At 41.2% G+C, this 17,305-nt stretch overlaps 1 protein-coding gene across 10 annotated transcripts in view; it reads right to left on the minus strand.

The window, feature by feature from the left end:
- NFYC (nuclear transcription factor Y subunit gamma) overlaps positions 1-17,305 on the minus strand; it is a 68,137-nt gene that overhangs the window by 21,478 nt on the left and 29,354 nt on the right. For 9 of the 10 annotated variants that reach the window (XM_032360871.1, XM_032360875.1, XM_032360874.1 and 6 more), the window contains 2 exons: positions 8,414-8,526; positions 672-743 (listed from right to left, as the gene is read on the minus strand). In XM_032360871.1, the coding sequence (XP_032216762.1) occupies positions 672-743; positions 8,414-8,518 (177 nt within the window). In that variant the 5' untranslated portion in view covers positions 8,519-8,526. Of the gene's footprint in view, positions 1-671; positions 744-8,413; positions 8,527-15,133; positions 15,157-17,305 lie in introns of those variants that run through there. The other variant, XM_032360877.1, reaches the window with a different exon arrangement.

Genomic DNA, 17,305 nt, shown 5'->3' on the forward strand with positions numbered 1-17,305 from the left:
CCTATATAATTCTTATCCTAACAAATCTCACAGGGTTACCATGAGAAGGAATGAGAGCTAATAAAAGGGGAAATTACTGTGAACTGTTAGCTTAGCTTTCTATACAAACCCAGGGGACTATTAGTTTTGAGTGATAAGGAGAGAGCGTTACTTTCTCTCTGGGAGTTGAAATGGGAGGTGGGCCCTTAGGTATACAGAAATAGCCACTTGCAAGGAAACCTTTTCACAGGCGTTAAGTCACATAAAACAACTCACAGACAGAAAAGTTAGAACGGGAGCAGTATCATTCCTAAACATTTCTTAGAGCTCACACTGACAGGTAGAGACAGCAGTAAGATGCTAATTGAGAAGATGCACTGTCCTGCTGATTTGACGATTTGTGTTCACCCTGCACAGTGAAAAGATGGGTGACTCAAAAAGCAAACTCTCAGCATATTATCAACATCTGGAAAACAGGATATCCCTAATTTCCAGAGAAGCACTATATAATAATTAAAACTGTTCAAATTCGGCTCACTTAACAATTTTAGACAGGAACCAAATAAAACAAGCAAGAGACAATAACGATATATTCATTCTGTTTAATTAAACTTTGAGCACTACAAAAAGGAGCGACAATCTACCCACCATCACAGCTTCAATATGAATAATAAAAACGAATATGAATTCACCTTCACATCTTCATCCAGTTTCATAATCTTCTTAATACGAGCCAGTGGGAGCTCCTGTACTCGGAAATCTTTCTGAAATGAGTAATAAAAGGCACATAAATGGTGGGGACAACCAGCAGGGCATGACAGGCACCATGAAACACTGTGACTGGCCTAGTTCCTCCTTTTTGGAAAAACAGTAGGAGAGGAGGTACAGATTAAAAGAAGAGAATCCAACTCCCGGAGCAAAATTCTTCTTAGCCCATGCAAAGCTTCAAGCAATTAAAGGGTTTCAGAATAAATTTATGATGCCATCTACCAGCACCCTCATGAAAAGCAGACCCAAACAATATCAGATTCTTTGCTGGCACAATATAGAGATGCACTATGAGTGTTTCCTCTGTACCTCCCCCACAAAGCTTACCAGGTCTGCAATATGCAGGTTAAAATGAGATTTTTGCCTCAGGGGCATTCCTTTAAGTTGCCAGGTCTTTCTTCTATTCTGGGACTACAAGGGCAAGGTGCAGCACCAGATCACAGTGACCCACAGCTGTCTTCAGCCAGTACTGGCCAGCACTGGCTACTTCTGACCTTTACACTAAACTAACACCAGAAATCAGCGAGGAGGGCCTTTCCCACCCCAGCAGCAAAGGCCTTGTCTCCAAAGTTTGCTTGGGGGTGAGGGCAGGAGTGGAAGAGTATGGGGGAAAAAAGGGTGAATTGATTAGCTGCCTTTTAGAACAGCCCTAGCACTTTTTCCTTTAACCAACAGGACTGGGCTGGGAGGAAACCACATAACTTTAATGTGGATAGGATTTTAGGAAAGGGCTTTTGACCAGCACTACTTCAATTATTTGTGATTTAAGCCCTTTTTTATTCTGATACTACTGGTACTCAAACACATGCCCAGTGATGGATGCAATTCTAGAAATAAAAATCAATTCTAGGTTTCAAAGCTGCAGTGAAGAGAAAGATGCAAAGGCAGAGATTGGCTAAAATCAGCGAAACCTCTATTGGGTCAGGTGTCAAGTGCCAGATTCTGTAAGTGGTCTGAAATGTGACTCACCAAGCCCAAGGTGCTCACCGGGGAATTTGCACCATCACTTTATGGAAGGAGCAGCTATTGGCTGAGATTTGGTATACTGAACATGCATAAGTGAACTTTCTTTTCCAAGACCAACAACAGAAACCCTCAACTATATGCCAAAGAAGGCAGTGGGGCCTTTTGGGAAAAGGTCACCAGCCTCCCCAGAATCCATTTTTATAACTACAGAAGGAAGAGTTTATTATGATAGAATGTACACTGAAACACTGGATTTCTCCTCATAAACCCAAAAAGCAGCTTGGGACCACTCACCTCTATAAACTTCCAACACCAATTTTTTATCTTTTCCCTTCCCAGCTTAGGTAAAACATTTTCCATAAAGCCTCTACTAGAACTAACCCTGGACTGGAGGAGCTTTACAAGTCCAAATTATTAAAATCTCGCCCTAAAAAGACAGCAGGATATATTTACTGTTCTCATTTCTCATTCATGCAACTCAACTAAGAGTGAGTGTATGGGACCCACTACTGCGTAAAAGATGCAAATCTACTCTTACCTTTGAACAGATTATAGTTTAATTGTTAGAGACTGCCACAGAAAAATATTATAACCCTCTATGCTATAGTAGGGTCGGGGTGTAAAATCCCACAGGGACAAGAAAGGAAATAACCCGCTGGGGGTGGAGGCAGGGGAGGGGCTGGAATGAACGAGAGGACTGGCAAATGCTCCGCAGAAGGGCTGACATCTGAACTGTGTCTAAGGGATGTTACAGAATTTGCTTGTTGGAAAAGTAGGAGAATGTCATTCAGACAAAAGCAGAAGGACAGCAACACAAAAAACATGGTCATTTAAGTTTCAGATGTATGATCTTAGTACAGACAGAAGCAGCGGGAAAGAGAATGCTGGCTTGGGGCCAGACCCTAAAGGGATTTAAAAAAACATTTAACCACCAAAAACAATCACTGGTCTTCCTTCTTGTGTGGCAGATCACACAAAACGATGATGCTCAACAGAAATGCCAAGAGAATGCTGGGGATAATTCCTCTGGAAGACCTCCCAGGAGATACGCCAGCACAAGATTATGGCCACAAGACCTAATAACTCGCTTGCACGTGCAATGCTCACCCAGCTTGCTTATTTATGTATTTCCACACAACTGCTCTAAGATTTCTTCCTTTCTTTTTTTTTAATAAGTCAGTCACAGAACGACAAATACTATCACGATTTCATTCATACATAGAACTTTTTAAACAATATATTTTAAGACTTTTGGGATTTTTTTTTTTTTTTTTATTTCAGGGAGAACACAAGAGGGGAGCAGGTCAGAAGAAGCAGCAGACTTCCCGATGAGCAGGGAGCCTAATCTGGGGCTCGATCCCGGGGTCTCTGGGTTCATGACCTGAGCTAAAGGCAGACACTTAACCGACTGAGCCACCCAGGCGCCTCAGCTCTAAAGTTTTTAACCAAAGCCCAAAGGTGATAAGAAGACCTCCTTCCCCAATCTGAGAAAGAGAAAAATATTACTTTTAGAATTTCTATGAGACTGTTTTTCAATCAAAAGAAACAATAAAAGGTCCCACCTCACAGAGGTATAAAATGAGACAGAAATTTACCAAAAACAAAAGACAAAAAAGAAACAAAACAAAACAAACAAACAAAAAAACAACAACAAAAACCTTGCTCTAAGTCTCCCCCTCAAAAACCTTTTCTTTCAGGAAACTTTCTCATGATCCCCAAATCCTGAGATCTCAAGGGGCAGTGTGAGAAAAGTGGATCTTCAGATATGTATGTGTGGTTCATTACCACTGACAACAGCCCAGGCTTCTATAATCTCATCCGAGCTTTCCAGTCACGTGTAAGGGTTTACAGCAAGCTTAATAGAGAGGGCATGCTCTCACCAGCCATAGGTTGAGGTCCACTTAACTGCCTTTCAATTCAGTGACCCTTGTCATTGGCAACCATGCAAATGATGTGAATACCATTTAACTTCTGATGCTGATCCAAGTGGAAGAACAACTGACACATACTTTTTTCCCCTGCCCTTGGGAGTGGTATCAGAAGGTAGAAGAACAGATTTTCTCTCAGAAAATTCTCATGCTCCTGACTGCAACCAAAGAACTACATTAAAAATGCGGCCATCTGAAACTGCCGAGTTTCAAGAAGTCTGAATTCACTCAATGAGAATCTGGAGCCAAGGAAAAGTCAATGGGTCTCAGGCTGCTCTAAAGAATATCCGGAGTTTCAAATAATGATGAGAAATCTTTTCCAGGCCTACCCAGTCAGGCACTCCAGCAAAGTCGAGATTCTGATCCTCTCCAAAGCAGTGATTCTCAACCTTGGCTGTCTGTTAGAAACACCTGGGGAGGGACGCCTGGGTGGCTCAGTTGGTTAAGCAGCTGCCTTCGGCTCAGGTCATGATCCCAGGGTCCTGGGATCCAGTCCCACATCGGGCTCCTTGCTCGGCAGGGAGCCTGCTTCTCCCTCTGCCTCTGCCTGCCTCTCTGTCTGCCTGTGCTCGCTCGCGCTCTCTCCCTCTGTCTCTGAAAAATAAATAAAATCTTTAAAAAAAAAAAAAAAAAAAAAAGAAACACCTGGGGAGCTTTTAAAAGGCAAGAGGACTGGGCTCTACCCCAGAGTAACTGAAACAGAAATTCTAGAAAGTGGAGTCCAGGCATCATGTGTTTTGAAAACTCTCCTGATGACTATGACCTACAGTGAGGATTGTTAAAGCCTTGCTACTCAAAGTGAGATCCTTCCTTAGACCACCAATGCCATCACCTGGAAGCTGAAAAGAAATCCAGAATTTCAGGTTCCACTCCAAACCTACTAAAGCAGAATCTGTACTCTAACAAGATTCCCTTGTGATTCGCGCAGACAATAAACTTTAAGCAGCATGGCTCTACAGAAGGGCTCAAACAGCACAAGACCTCTTTTCTCAAAGTCCACCAACTTCCACCTCCAAGATCTTGTTTAAATAGTTATCTGGCTTGACTGCAATGTTAAAAATGTCCTTGTCCAATCTGAAGGCACCAAAGAATGAAAAGATGTACCTGGCAATTAAAAGAAAGTGGCCTATGCATCAAATTACAGCTAAGCGAGGGCTGAAAGGGATGGAGGGAATATGGGGTGGATGAGATATTTTTCAAGACTCAGCACGGTCACCTCCCCACCTGCCCCCAAAAATACAAAGTTAGCTTTTTCTTCCCTGCTTTCAAAGAGGTCTTCAGAGGAGTTAAACTCAATGCCAAGAAGTCTGTTAATTATTGTTCCCAGAGCTCTGCTGAGCAAGAATACAGTATTTTGCACAATCATCCTAGTATACAATCATTTTGGTATGATTTTTAACCAACTTCAATCCCAGCTGAAAGTGACCTGGATTTATGGATAATTACAACGCCTTTTAAGAGTGAGAAGAACGTAATGGCCAGGCGGAGATGAAAGACAAATTGCTTTTGCAAACCGATTGCAAAATGATTGAGGCCAGAGTTCCCAACACATCAAGAGATAGATCATCTAGCAAACTTCAGTTTGTTTCTTGGACAATCTTTGTCCCAGTCTTAGGGAGAGCACAACACCTTATGGATATTCTAAGTTTTATTTATGTTTGGACAGTCTGAACATACGAATTTTTAAAAAATCTGTTAGACATTTTGAGATGTCAACCTAAGAGGCTCTGATATATCTGAGAAAGTCTGGTTGTAAGTGTTGCTGAGTTCTGGAAAGGCACAGGCTAAACGCGCAAATATCTGGCCATGTTACACAGGCCGAGGGGCAGTCAGAGAAACAGAGGCCTTTATAAGCCACAGGAAGAGGGAAAAGCAAGAGTGTTACAAAGGGAAAGAACGCCCCAGCTTTCCTAGACAGCATTCTCACTCGAATTTGCTACTGATGTTGTTTTACACTAAAGCTGAGATGGAGGAGTCTGGTTCATTCAAATATTTATCGTGCACCTATTATATGCCAACCTTTGTTCTAAGCATCTGATGTAAGAGACCCCATGGTAGTGGTCTAGGAATCTTCGTCAAAGGGAGAAAACCGTGGTCATCAACAGAAGAATCATTAAAGACAACTGTCCTCCCTGCGGGCCTTTCTCTTGATTCATAAAATGTGAACTAAAACTGAATCCCTCAAAACAACCCACTTGGAATGTCTGGCAGACTAGCTAGCTATCTAAATAATCAAAGTTGGTTAACACCACAGTCCGGTTTTTTGGTGATCAAACCTGAACATTAAACCAAGTCGAATAAAAATCAGAGCCCAGAGTGTCAAAGAGATATCTGAATACCCACATGCATAACAGCATCATTCACTACAGTCAAGAGGGGGAAGCAACCCAAATGCCCACTGACAGATGAATGGCTAAACCAAATGTGGTACATAAACAGACAGGGAATACTAGCCAGCTTCAGAAGGGAGAGAAATCCTGCCACATGCTACAACATGGATGAACTCTGAAGACATTATGCTAAGTGAAACTAAGCCCGTCGCAAAAGACAAATATCGTATGATTCCACTTATGTGAGGTACTCAGAGCGGCCAAATTCAGAAACAGAAAGTAGTTACCAGGGGCTGGGGAGACAGAGAAAGGGTACTTGCTGTTTCAGAGGTATAGTGTTTCAGTTCTGCAAGATGAAAAAGTCCTAGGATTGGTTTCACAAGAATGTGAATATACCTGACACTACTGAACTGTACATTTTAATTAAAATTGTTAAGACGGTGCATTTGTTATATGTTTTTTACCTATCAAAACTTAAAATACAGGAAAGTTAAATGCTGAGCTGGAACCCCAAGACTTTATCTGGGCACTTGCCTGATCCTGGACTTTTGCTTCTACACTCAAGCTGGAGTGCAGACCTGCAGCAACGGCCTAACCCAACCACAGCCCAGGAGGGCGCTAGCTTTACGCCAGTCCAACTCCTACACTAAAACCTCAGCAGCTTAACTGTGAGATCATCCACTCAAAATATGAACAAAATACCCTACTTTTTACTTAATGATTTCTTTTGCTCCCCTCTCTTACGTATGAGGCAGTATAGAGAACCACCACCTTCACACTACAGAAACAATGACTTCTCAGTGGAAATTCATTGTGAACACAAGCCACTGTAAGAAACGCCAAGCCAAGTTCCGTCGCTGAAAATACTCCATATAAACAAACATGATGCACAAGTACATCAAAATATGAATCTTTTTTTTTTTTTAAATCCCTATAGTCACTGGGGGCATTTACCATAATGAGAAGTTGTTTTATTTTATTTACTCATTACCTGTTTCTAGTTTATCTCCCCCACAGGAATGCATGTTCTTCGAGTGTAATGATCTTGTCCGTACAGCTTGCTACCGGATCCACAGTATCCAGCACAGCCACAGCAGGTGGATAGTAAGTATTTGTTGAGTAAACAAACTGACCTCCTATGTTTGAGGTTTAAAGGCCACTAGCTTTAAGAAAGTGCAACATTAGTGCTACGTTAAGGAGTTCAGTGTCTGCTCTACCAGGATGCCTAATGCCTTCAGGGCAGGAATAACACATCTAAAACAGACAGATCCTTTGGTATTTGCTAAAATGGCACCAAATGAAACATTCTTCATTAAGGAAATAACATTACACTTTGAAAATATTCTAATTTTAATGCATTACCTCCTGCTACCACTGCCGTACCACTCTACTCCTACCCTCACTGTTCTACCCAGAGAGTAACCCCCAGCTACTCTGAACTTCCTGCTGGTCCTCAAAACGTAAGACCCTTCCCTCTGGGCCTCCAGGCCTTTAATGAATGTCATACTCTCTGCCTAAGATATACTTGCCTACCCTTCCAACTGGTGAATGCTTCTCTATTTCAGTATCTAGAAAAATGTCCCTTTACTTAAAGCCTCCCTAACTCAACCAGGGAGAATTAAGTACTATGTCCTCTGTAATCCCAGAGCACTTTGACTTTTTACTGCTTCAGACTCATCACTGTGCCTGACTCAGTTAAGTATTTAATAAATATTCACTGAATAAATGACTCTGATTGTAATTACTAGACTGCAAGCTCTGCAAGGGCCAGGGTAATATTTGATTCTTCTAAGTCAGTGGCTCTCAATGAAATGATTTTAGCCCTCAGGAGACATCTGCAATGTTCGGAGGTATTTTTGGTTGTCACAACTGGAGGAGGATTGCTACTAGCATCTAATGAGCCAGAGATGCTGCTAAACATCCTACAGTGCACAGGATAGACCCTCACAACAAAGAATTATCCAGCCTAAAATGCCAATAAAGCTGCTGTTGAGAAAAACCGTCATCTACGTGTATCGTTTAACACCCAGAAAGAGTGCCTGCTTCTAATAGATTTGTTGTTGAATAAACTGTCCAACAGTGTTTACCAGATTCTAGAAATTTGGCAGAGCCACTGAATTAGGACCGAAAAATGAGCTATAGCTGGTGAAGGAAGGTGATAGCTCTGCTTTTCTGCATCTCTAAAAGATATGCCTCACATTAAGCTACTACCTCTGAGTCAAAGCATCCACTATCCACCCACATGCCTAAGGAAAGCCAGTAAGATACAAAAAAAAATCCTTGTAGTCACCTCATCTAAGGTAAATTATATTTTCATGTTCCCACCCAGAGGTCAGGAATGAACTGTGCTTACGTGCTTGAGGTTAAAAATGTTTTACTCTAAGTACTGGGTTATGCATTTCACAGCTCTTTACACTTTGCAAGTTTCTCATTCTTTCTTACCACTGTTAAATTCCGGATTTCTTCCATGACACGAGGCCAGAAGGACTGTAGGCTTTGCTGGGCATCACTGCTGCTAGTACCACCAAATCCTCCTTCTGTGGACATTTTGACAACTGCAAACAAACACACACATGCGATAAATTAGAAGTAATAAAGACAGACTTTCTGTCCAGGTTATTTATATCCTTCCTTATGGCTGTTTTCACTAATTCATTTAATTTTTCAATCTGAGAAGGTATATAATCCTGCTGAAGAGGTTTTTTAACACAGACTTAAATGTTAGCAAAAACATATGGAAAAAGTTTCCCCTTCTATCCAACTTATACTACCACAGAGACTATCAAGGAGCTCTAACTAGAAAACCTAAAATTAGTAGAAATTTAAACTGAAATCTTTTTTTGTTTTTAAAGATTTTATTTATTTATTTGACAGGCAGAGATCTCAAGTAGGCAGAGAGGCAGGCAGAGAGAGAGGAGGAAGCAGGCTCTCTGCTCAGCAGGGGCTGATGTGAGGCTTGATCCCAGGACCCTGGGATCATGACCTGAGCCGAAGGCAGAGGCCTTAACCGACTGAGCCACTCAGGCGCCCCTAAACTGAAATCTTAATGTGAATCAAGACCTTTTAATGTCTTGTCTTAGGATGAGACAAAAAGGGCACTTGGTTGGTGCTCTATCTGGTCCACAATTTTCAATGCCATTCCCTCCAATGTTTTTTTTCTAGTTCACCTTGGTTTCCCACACTCCGTGCCGTAACTTAAGGGTCCATTGCAATGACTAATACTGTACAGAAATGTAAACCCAAGTCTTAAAGGAGCCCATTTTATTCTTTTGTTTTAGATACTGTGGTCCCATTTCTTTGAGGCTACTGTGGATTATTATTTCTTCCACCTCAAGCTAATCTGCCTCAGAGGGCACAGAAGCACTGAAGCTTTGGCCAATAATTGAGTGGGTAGCACCAAGTCTCTGAACTGAAACTACTTCCCAATTCTTTCCTTACCTGAACTTTTCTATCAGGAACAAAGCCAAAGCATACCATCAACGGAAAAGCCAAAGCATACCATCAACGGAAAGCTTTAAAGGTGGTTGAAAAGGGGCGCCTGGGTGGCTCAGTGGGTTAAGCCGCTGCCTTCGGCTCAGGTCATGATCTCGGGGTCCTGGGATCGAGTCCCGCATCGGGCTCTCTGCTCAGCGGGGAGCCTGCTTCCTCCTCTCTCTCTCTGCCTCTCTGCCTACTTGTGATCTCTCTCTGTCAAATAAATAAAATAAAATCTTTAAAAAAAAAAAAAAAAAAGGTGGTTGAAAAATACTGATAAAGATGAATAAGGATCCCTGTACCAGTTTTAACTGAAGATAATATTGTAGTTTTATAAGATTTACAGGGGGAAAGTAAAAACTCCAGGTGGCTGAAATGCTTATCTGACAAATACTTAAATGGAAGAAAACAGTTTAATTAAACACAAAGAATAAGAAACTTAGTGAGGTCTTAAGAATTTCTATTCTGGGAAATTATTTAAAAAGGTAACAGGGGTGCCTGGGTGGCTCAGTGGGTTAAAGTCTCTGCCTTCAGCTCAGGTCATGATCCCAGAGTCTGGGGATCGAGCCCCGCATTGCATCATCGGGCTCTCTGCTCAGCAGGGAGCCTGCTTCCCCCTCTCTGCTTGCCTCTCTGCCTACTTGTGATTCTGTCCAATAAATACATAAAATATAAAAATAAATAAATAAATAAGGTAACTAAACAAATAAATAAAAATTAAAAGGTTTAACATGCCAGTGACAAGATGCTGGCAGAGAGCTATGTAAATCATTAAGAACCAATTCTGAAGGGCTGAGAGAAAAGCACCAAAGTCAGGTGTCACATGACTAAACCTGTTCCTTTCCAGACAGACCCCATGCTGGGCAGATCGCTCTCCGTCAGCAGAGTGGAATGAAGACTGATAAATCTAGGTTTAGACTGAAAATGCTTGATTCCCTCTTAAATGTTTGCCTGGGACTGTCCAAGAGGGCTCTAATTTTTTTTTCTTTCTTTTTCCTTCTAAAGGAAATGAGGAGAGGAAAGAGATGGAAGGAAAACAAGAGTACAATCTTCAAAGCAGATTTCACCCTGGTGTAATGACATTAGTGGGTGATGATGTAATGGGAAAAGATTTGGAGCCAATTTCTGGTGCTGGAGGCCAACAAGCAGCTCTATACATCAACAGAAACTCTTAAGTACTAGGAAGCAATATGATCTTGGAGTTTCTGGAGGGAATTAAAGTGCAGAATGTTGAAGCACAGTTGAAATGACTAGATAAAATCTTCAGTCCTCAATAACCAAGTATGGTCCTCTCAACTCAGCTCTCATGACATTTTCATTCATCACCGTATGCACAGGGCCTATACGCTATTCTCTTAGATACACTGAGAACAAAGTAATCTTTGAAATCTAAAATCAAAGTAATCTAAAGAAGTTTATTTTTAACAGATACTTACGAGGTACTGATGACAACAAAGAGAGGCTCTGACCTTTTATTTTTATTTTTTTTTTAATATTTTATCTATTTATTTGAGAGAAAGAACATAAGCTGGGTGAGGGGCAGAGGGAAAAGTAGACTTTCCACTGAGCAGAAAGCCCATGCAGGGCTCAATCTTGGGACTCAGGGATCATACATAATCTAAGTTGAAGGCAGATGCTTAACCGACTGAGCCACCCGGGCTCCCCTAGAATCTTAACCTTTTAAAATGGAGCAAACAAAACACTTTTTCTAGAAATAAAAATAAGTATCAAAAACTTAAAAAAAGAATTTAACCTTTTATTGTATGGATCCATGGACAGGCCTAATCTTAGCAAAATTTGCCACACGAGCTGCTATAGTCAAGGGAGGAAGATGCACACCGCGCCATGGCCAGTGTGGGATCTTTGCACGCTTGCTAATGATGGACAGGCTCAGTCTGAATGAGATTTAGAAAGCTGGTAGCAAGCTTTGGTTGTCCTCTAATCTGTTCCCACAAACATTACGAAGGCACACAATTCAAGAAGCTCCTTTAAATTTTATCCGTGGACAGTCTGCTTTTAAAGTTTGAGCTATCCCAACTAAGGCTGTGCTGGTGTGATCAGTTCCCAAACGTCTGTGCAGTCATTAGATCATGAATCAGTCTGGCTGGTGCAGAGATACACACTGTTGGGAATGAGGGTTAGGTACAAAAGAGAAGTTAGCAAGTCTTTCTTTCTGGAACTGAGAAATGTATTAAAATTTTAAATGTATTAAATGTTTAAATTTCTAACTTCAGAGACCCATCTGTATTAGAAAATCACAAATGGATAATAGCAAAATATACAAGTCAATAATAATGTCCTTTGTATTTTATTACATCATTAAAGTTTAGGACTTAAAAAAAGACATCAAGAGCCATGGAGGCTCACCCCTCTAAAAACCTTCTCACAGCTCTATTCCAACCTCTGTCAACCCCCACAATCCCATCCCAGGTGGTCACTCAGCTTCAATATGAGCATCTCCCTCCCTGGTTCTGGGAAACTGGCTTACTGGTAAGGTGCTCTTTTCCATCTTTGGACAGCTCTGACTGTTCTTTGTATTGTTATATTTGCTAAGTTCCATTTGAGCTCTGGATTTAGAGTTACAGCCCTTGTGATTTTTCCATACAGAAACCTCTTTTTATAAATTCCTGACTTCCAAAACAAAGGTATCCTCATCAGAAACAGAGGATCTTCTCACAAGGAACATGATTTCTAGCATCTTTGCATAGAGATGATTAGTAGGATAATTCTTTCAATACCTCTTGAAAGAATGTAAATTGTTACTATAAATTCCTAGAAAAGGTTGACTACTTTTATTAAAAAGGTTTTCCTGAGGGGGGCGCCTGGGTGGCTCAGTGGGTTAAATAAAGCCTCTGCCTTCAGCTCAGGTTGTGATCCCAGGGTCCTGGGATGGAGCCCTGCATCAGGCTCTCTGCTCAGGGGGGAGCCTGCTTCCCTTCCTCTCTCTCTGCCTGCTTCTCTGCCTACTTGTGATCTCTGTCTATCAAATAAATAAATAAAATCTTTAAAAAAAAAATTAGACCAAATCTCAAACAAAAGATTTTATAAAAACCAATTGGTGTTCTCAGTATTTTCTGGGGCACAGGATTTAAATAACAAAACCTAATCAGCAACAAATTTTGCTCACTAAACCACCCAACAAGCAAAAAAATATAAACCAACCTTAGTTAATCTTATCACTTCTTACTTTAGTAATTAAATACATTAATTATAACTAAGTTGATTTTGCTACAGAAACAGCCTATTCGTAACATCTACAGTCTATGGAAAATGTGCCAGATCCATTTTCTAGGGTAACGAGAAGGTATGTATTTAAAAGAAAGAAAGACTAATATTTCTGGATCCCTTTTTTTGGCGGGGGTGGGGGGAGAGTGCACGTTCATAAGCATGAGTAGGGGGAGGGGCTGAGGGAGAGGGAAAAGCAGACTCCAGGACAAGCCCAGGGCTCAACGCTGGCACTCGATCCCAGGACCCTAAGATCATGACCTGAGCCAAGGTCAGATGCTCAACCAAATGAACCAGTCAGAGGATCCTCCAGGATCCTCTTCGCTCCATGTTAAATCACTATCTCTACCACAGGACAAAGCTATTCATATACAGTTGACAACAAAACTGCCTTAAGATCAAGCGCATCGGTTTAGATCACTCAGGAAACATGCAGCAGGAGCACCTGGATGGTTTAGTCAGTTAAGCATCCTACTCTTGATCTGAACTCAGGTCTTGATCTCAAGATTCTAAGCTCAAGCCCCGCACTGGGCAAGGAGCCTACTTTAAACAAACACAATGACAACGACAAAAACAGGTGACTTAGGGGGCGCCTGAGTGGCACAGATGGTTAAGCATCTGACACCTGGTTTCAGCTCAGGCCGTGATCTCAGGATTGTGAGACAAAGCTCTGTGTCAGCCTCCGTGCTCAGCAGAGTTTGCTTGAGATTCTCCCTCCCTCTCCCTCTCCCCTCCGTCCCCACTCGTGCTCTCTCTCTAAATAAGCAAATCTTTGAAAAAAGAAAAAAAAAAGAAACACGCAGCATAGAATTTCCCACATTTCATTATTAGTATTAGATTTATCATTCATGTTCATTAATTATTTCACAATACTTCAATAAGATGTCTGTTAACTCTTTAATAAAGACGTAAGGATCAATCGGGCTCTCTGCTCAGCAGGGAGCCTGCTTCCCTCTCTCTCTCTCTGCCTGCCTCTCTCTCCATCTACTTGTGATCTCTCTCTGTCAAATAAATAAATAAAATATTTAAAAAAAAAAAAAAGATGTAAGGATCAGATGAAGTATTGAATGATTATTGCCAGAAATAATCTCAACTCCCAATATTTATTAATCTATCTGCTTTTAAAAACAGTCTGCTTTCCAAAACCAGAAGGAAATAATCAAAGTCCATCACAAAAAGGCTGTTTCTCCAATGCTCAACTCAACTGCCATCCATCTAAAAGTCTTCTCTAAACATCCCCATCCAAACATGATCGCTCCTTCCTATGAACTTCAGAGCCCTTGATCTGTTCTGCTCTCACCACATTATCTTGTTTGATCATTATTTATGTGCATGGCTAATCATATTTCTCCTTCTGGTTTATAAGCTCCTTGTGAACAGGATCTGAATATGATTCATCTCTGGATTTCTCACAGCATCTAGCACACAGTCTGACTGATTACTCCTGAATGAATGGGCAAGAGAGTTGCTGGGTATGGCCCTTCTGAGAAAAAGAGGTCTCTTGGAAAGGCTGGCACAGACTTAATGGGATTGCCTGAACAACCAAAGGAAGTGGTTATACAAGCTATTCTGGGAAGCTCAGAATAAATGAGGTTCTCTCTGGGCCTTTAAAATAAGGACAGGGGCACCTGGAGGGTTCAGTGGGTTAAGCTCTGCCCTTGGCTCAGGTCATGATCTCAGGGTCCTGGGATCAAACCCCGCATTGGGCTCTCTGCTTGGTGAAGAACCTGCTTCCCCCTCTTTCTCTGCCTGCCTCTCTGCCTACTTGTGATCTCTGTCTGTCAAATAAAAAAAATTTTTTTTTAAGATTTTATTTATTTTTCTGTCAGAGAGAGAGAGAGCGAGAGCGAGCATAGGCAGAAAGAGTGGCAGGTAGAGTCAGAGGGAGAAGCAGGCTCCCTGCTGAGCCCTGGGACGCTGGGATCATGACCTGAGCCAAAGGCAGCTGCTTAACCAACTGAGCCACCCAGGCGTCCCCTGTCAAATAAATTTTTAAGAAATAAAATAAGGACAACAAACAGAAATCCACCTGAAACTGACCTACTGAAGTGTATTTAAGATAAAAGGACAGGACAGGAAGGCCACAATGCCACTAACCCCCCAACCTACCCCAACACACACACACACACACACAGGCATGCGCGCATGCACATGCCCTCAAGCTGCAAGGCATACTGGAAGCCTGGAAACATGGGTGCATACCACTCCTGAGTATAAAACTTTTGAAAGATAGCATATTCTCAGAAAGATGACCAGGAAAGATTAGTAAAGTTTGAAAAATTAATAACTATAGGTAAGTAGAAGGAGGGAAAACACCTCTGTTTGGCCATTCATTAGCAGGAAGATGAGGAGAAAATCATTGAGGAGATAATATGATTTAATTCGATCATTCAAGAATGGAAAAATCTAGCTGTCACTCTAATATCCAGCTACTCTTTATCACTGATGAAGAAAGAAAAAGATCTAAACAGTTTTCAAAACATCTCAGAAGCAGAGTACTCCTCTTTTAAGATCTTGGAAATCTTCAAGCTCTTGCTCTTGACCAGGTACCATGGCTCACCAAACCCTCCTTCAGTGATACAATCAGAATGAAAGAGGATCTATCAAAGTGATCAACCTCCTAAAATACAAAAAAAATAAGGTTTTACTGCAATATTCCCTGGTTTCTAAAACTCTGTACCTTTAGGCTTTAGCTCTCTTTTCTTGGCATATACCTCATTCTCCTATGAAAGTCCTTTATAATATGCCTAAACCCAACATAGTCTTTGAAATAACTAAAACCAAATACATGATTGTTGAGAGAGAATACCTGAAACCCTAACATAAGAACTGTTCAAGGAAAAAAGATCAAAGAAAGCTCCCCTGAAATGAAACCCAATCCTTGACCAATACTGCTTCCTATTAAGTACTAGAGATGACCCACTCCAGGCAGTCAGGTTTCACTTAAAAACAACACTCTCGTTGTCAAATGCAAGCAAATATATCCTAGCCCAGTTTCGACTGAAACAGCTAAACACTGGTACCATGTTTCCCTTTAATGGCCAACCCCCGCAGAATCCAACTTGCAGCCTTTAGGCCACAGACAACCCCAATCATTCCTGTGAATCTCCCTATGCTCAAAGTACTGATCTTCACTCCCTTTGTGACGTGCGTTTTGATCATGTCCTCCTCTGTCATTAGATGACATGCTTTTTAGTTTTCCCAAGTGGCAGCACTTTCACATCCATTTTATTATGTTCCAGTACTGTTCAAGTATTTATTGAAGTTAGTTCCAGGTTTATTTGAATTAGCCCAAACTGTTGGGATGTTATATTTCAAATGGAAAGTAAGAGATGCAGAGAAAGAATATTAACACGAGTAACTAGATGGATAAGAAGGGGACAGGATTTAAGTTTATTTGCACTTGCTATTTTAGATATTCTTCCACACTACAAAGAAAAGTGTAAATAAAATTTAAGAGCTAAGACTTCTGAAAGAAAACAATTCCACCAACAGACAATTTAGTTCTAATGTTTGTACAGATGGACCTAAGGACATACACCATTATCAATCATGCTAAAGAGCATTTCAAGCCTTAAGGAGGCCTACATTCTCTACAATAAAACCAATCTCGAATCAGCAATTTCAGGAGAAAAATAGCACTACTCTGGACACTGAAAGGCCTGTGTTTGTGAACTGGCCTGCTGCCTACTAACTGCCTACTACTAACTGGTAGCCTTGGGCCAGTCATTCCACTAAGCCACTCCAGGAGCAACGTATACTCAACATATATGCCAAAGAGGTGATCTGATATGGAAGGCTTTCATCTGACCACTTGAGGATGCAATAAACGGATGAATACAAAAGAAGGCAGGGTGATTAGGGAGAAAAGAGGGGTCAACAGTCTTTAAGCTCATCTAAGGTTTCTACTAAATCGCGCAAGAAAGCAACAAGCTTAGTATCAGAAACCTATTACTACTTAAGTTCTAAACCCTTATATAAGTGGATACCAGCTAGTCAAACTTACTAGCAGGTTATTACACAGTACCTACCACTATAAGAATGAATAATGTAGCCTGACTGGAGACCCCTTTCCCCAACCCTGATCACTGACAAATTCAATGTTTGAGCATGTCTGTTTCTAGCTCCAAGAAGCTAAGTATGAAGCTGTTTTTCATACTCGCTACTGGAAGAACCACGTTTCCCAAGACTAAGGGCTGGAACTAGCAGCACATTATTCTCCCTAAAGATCTGTTCACAAGGACACATTTTTAAATTGGCAGCAGAAACACTTTTCCTTCAAAAACAAAAACATGTTTCTGTCTGCTATCTACTACAACATAATCTTTTAAACAAGGGCCAGAGTACAGTTATAACTGGAAAAAAACTGAAGGCACAGCAACTGGTATAAGCATAATGAAACTGATAGGAAGGTATGAACGTAACACTTTAAGTTCTGTTTCTGTGGAAAATGATATGTAAACATCTTACTTCACATAACTTTATTCATCATTTGTTCATTAATGTTCAACTTAAACCATCCCTGCATGTGAAAGCAATAAAACACTATTTTGTGTGCGCCTGGGTGGCTCAGTGGGTTAAAGCCTCTGCCTTCGGCTCAGGTCATGATCCCAGGGTCCTGGGATTGAGCCCCAC

This window comes from Mustela erminea, chromosome 10 (assembly GCF_009829155.1).
Source record: "Mustela erminea isolate mMusErm1 chromosome 10, mMusErm1.Pri, whole genome shotgun sequence".
NCBI lineage: Eukaryota > Metazoa > Chordata > Mammalia > Carnivora > Mustelidae > Mustela > Mustela erminea.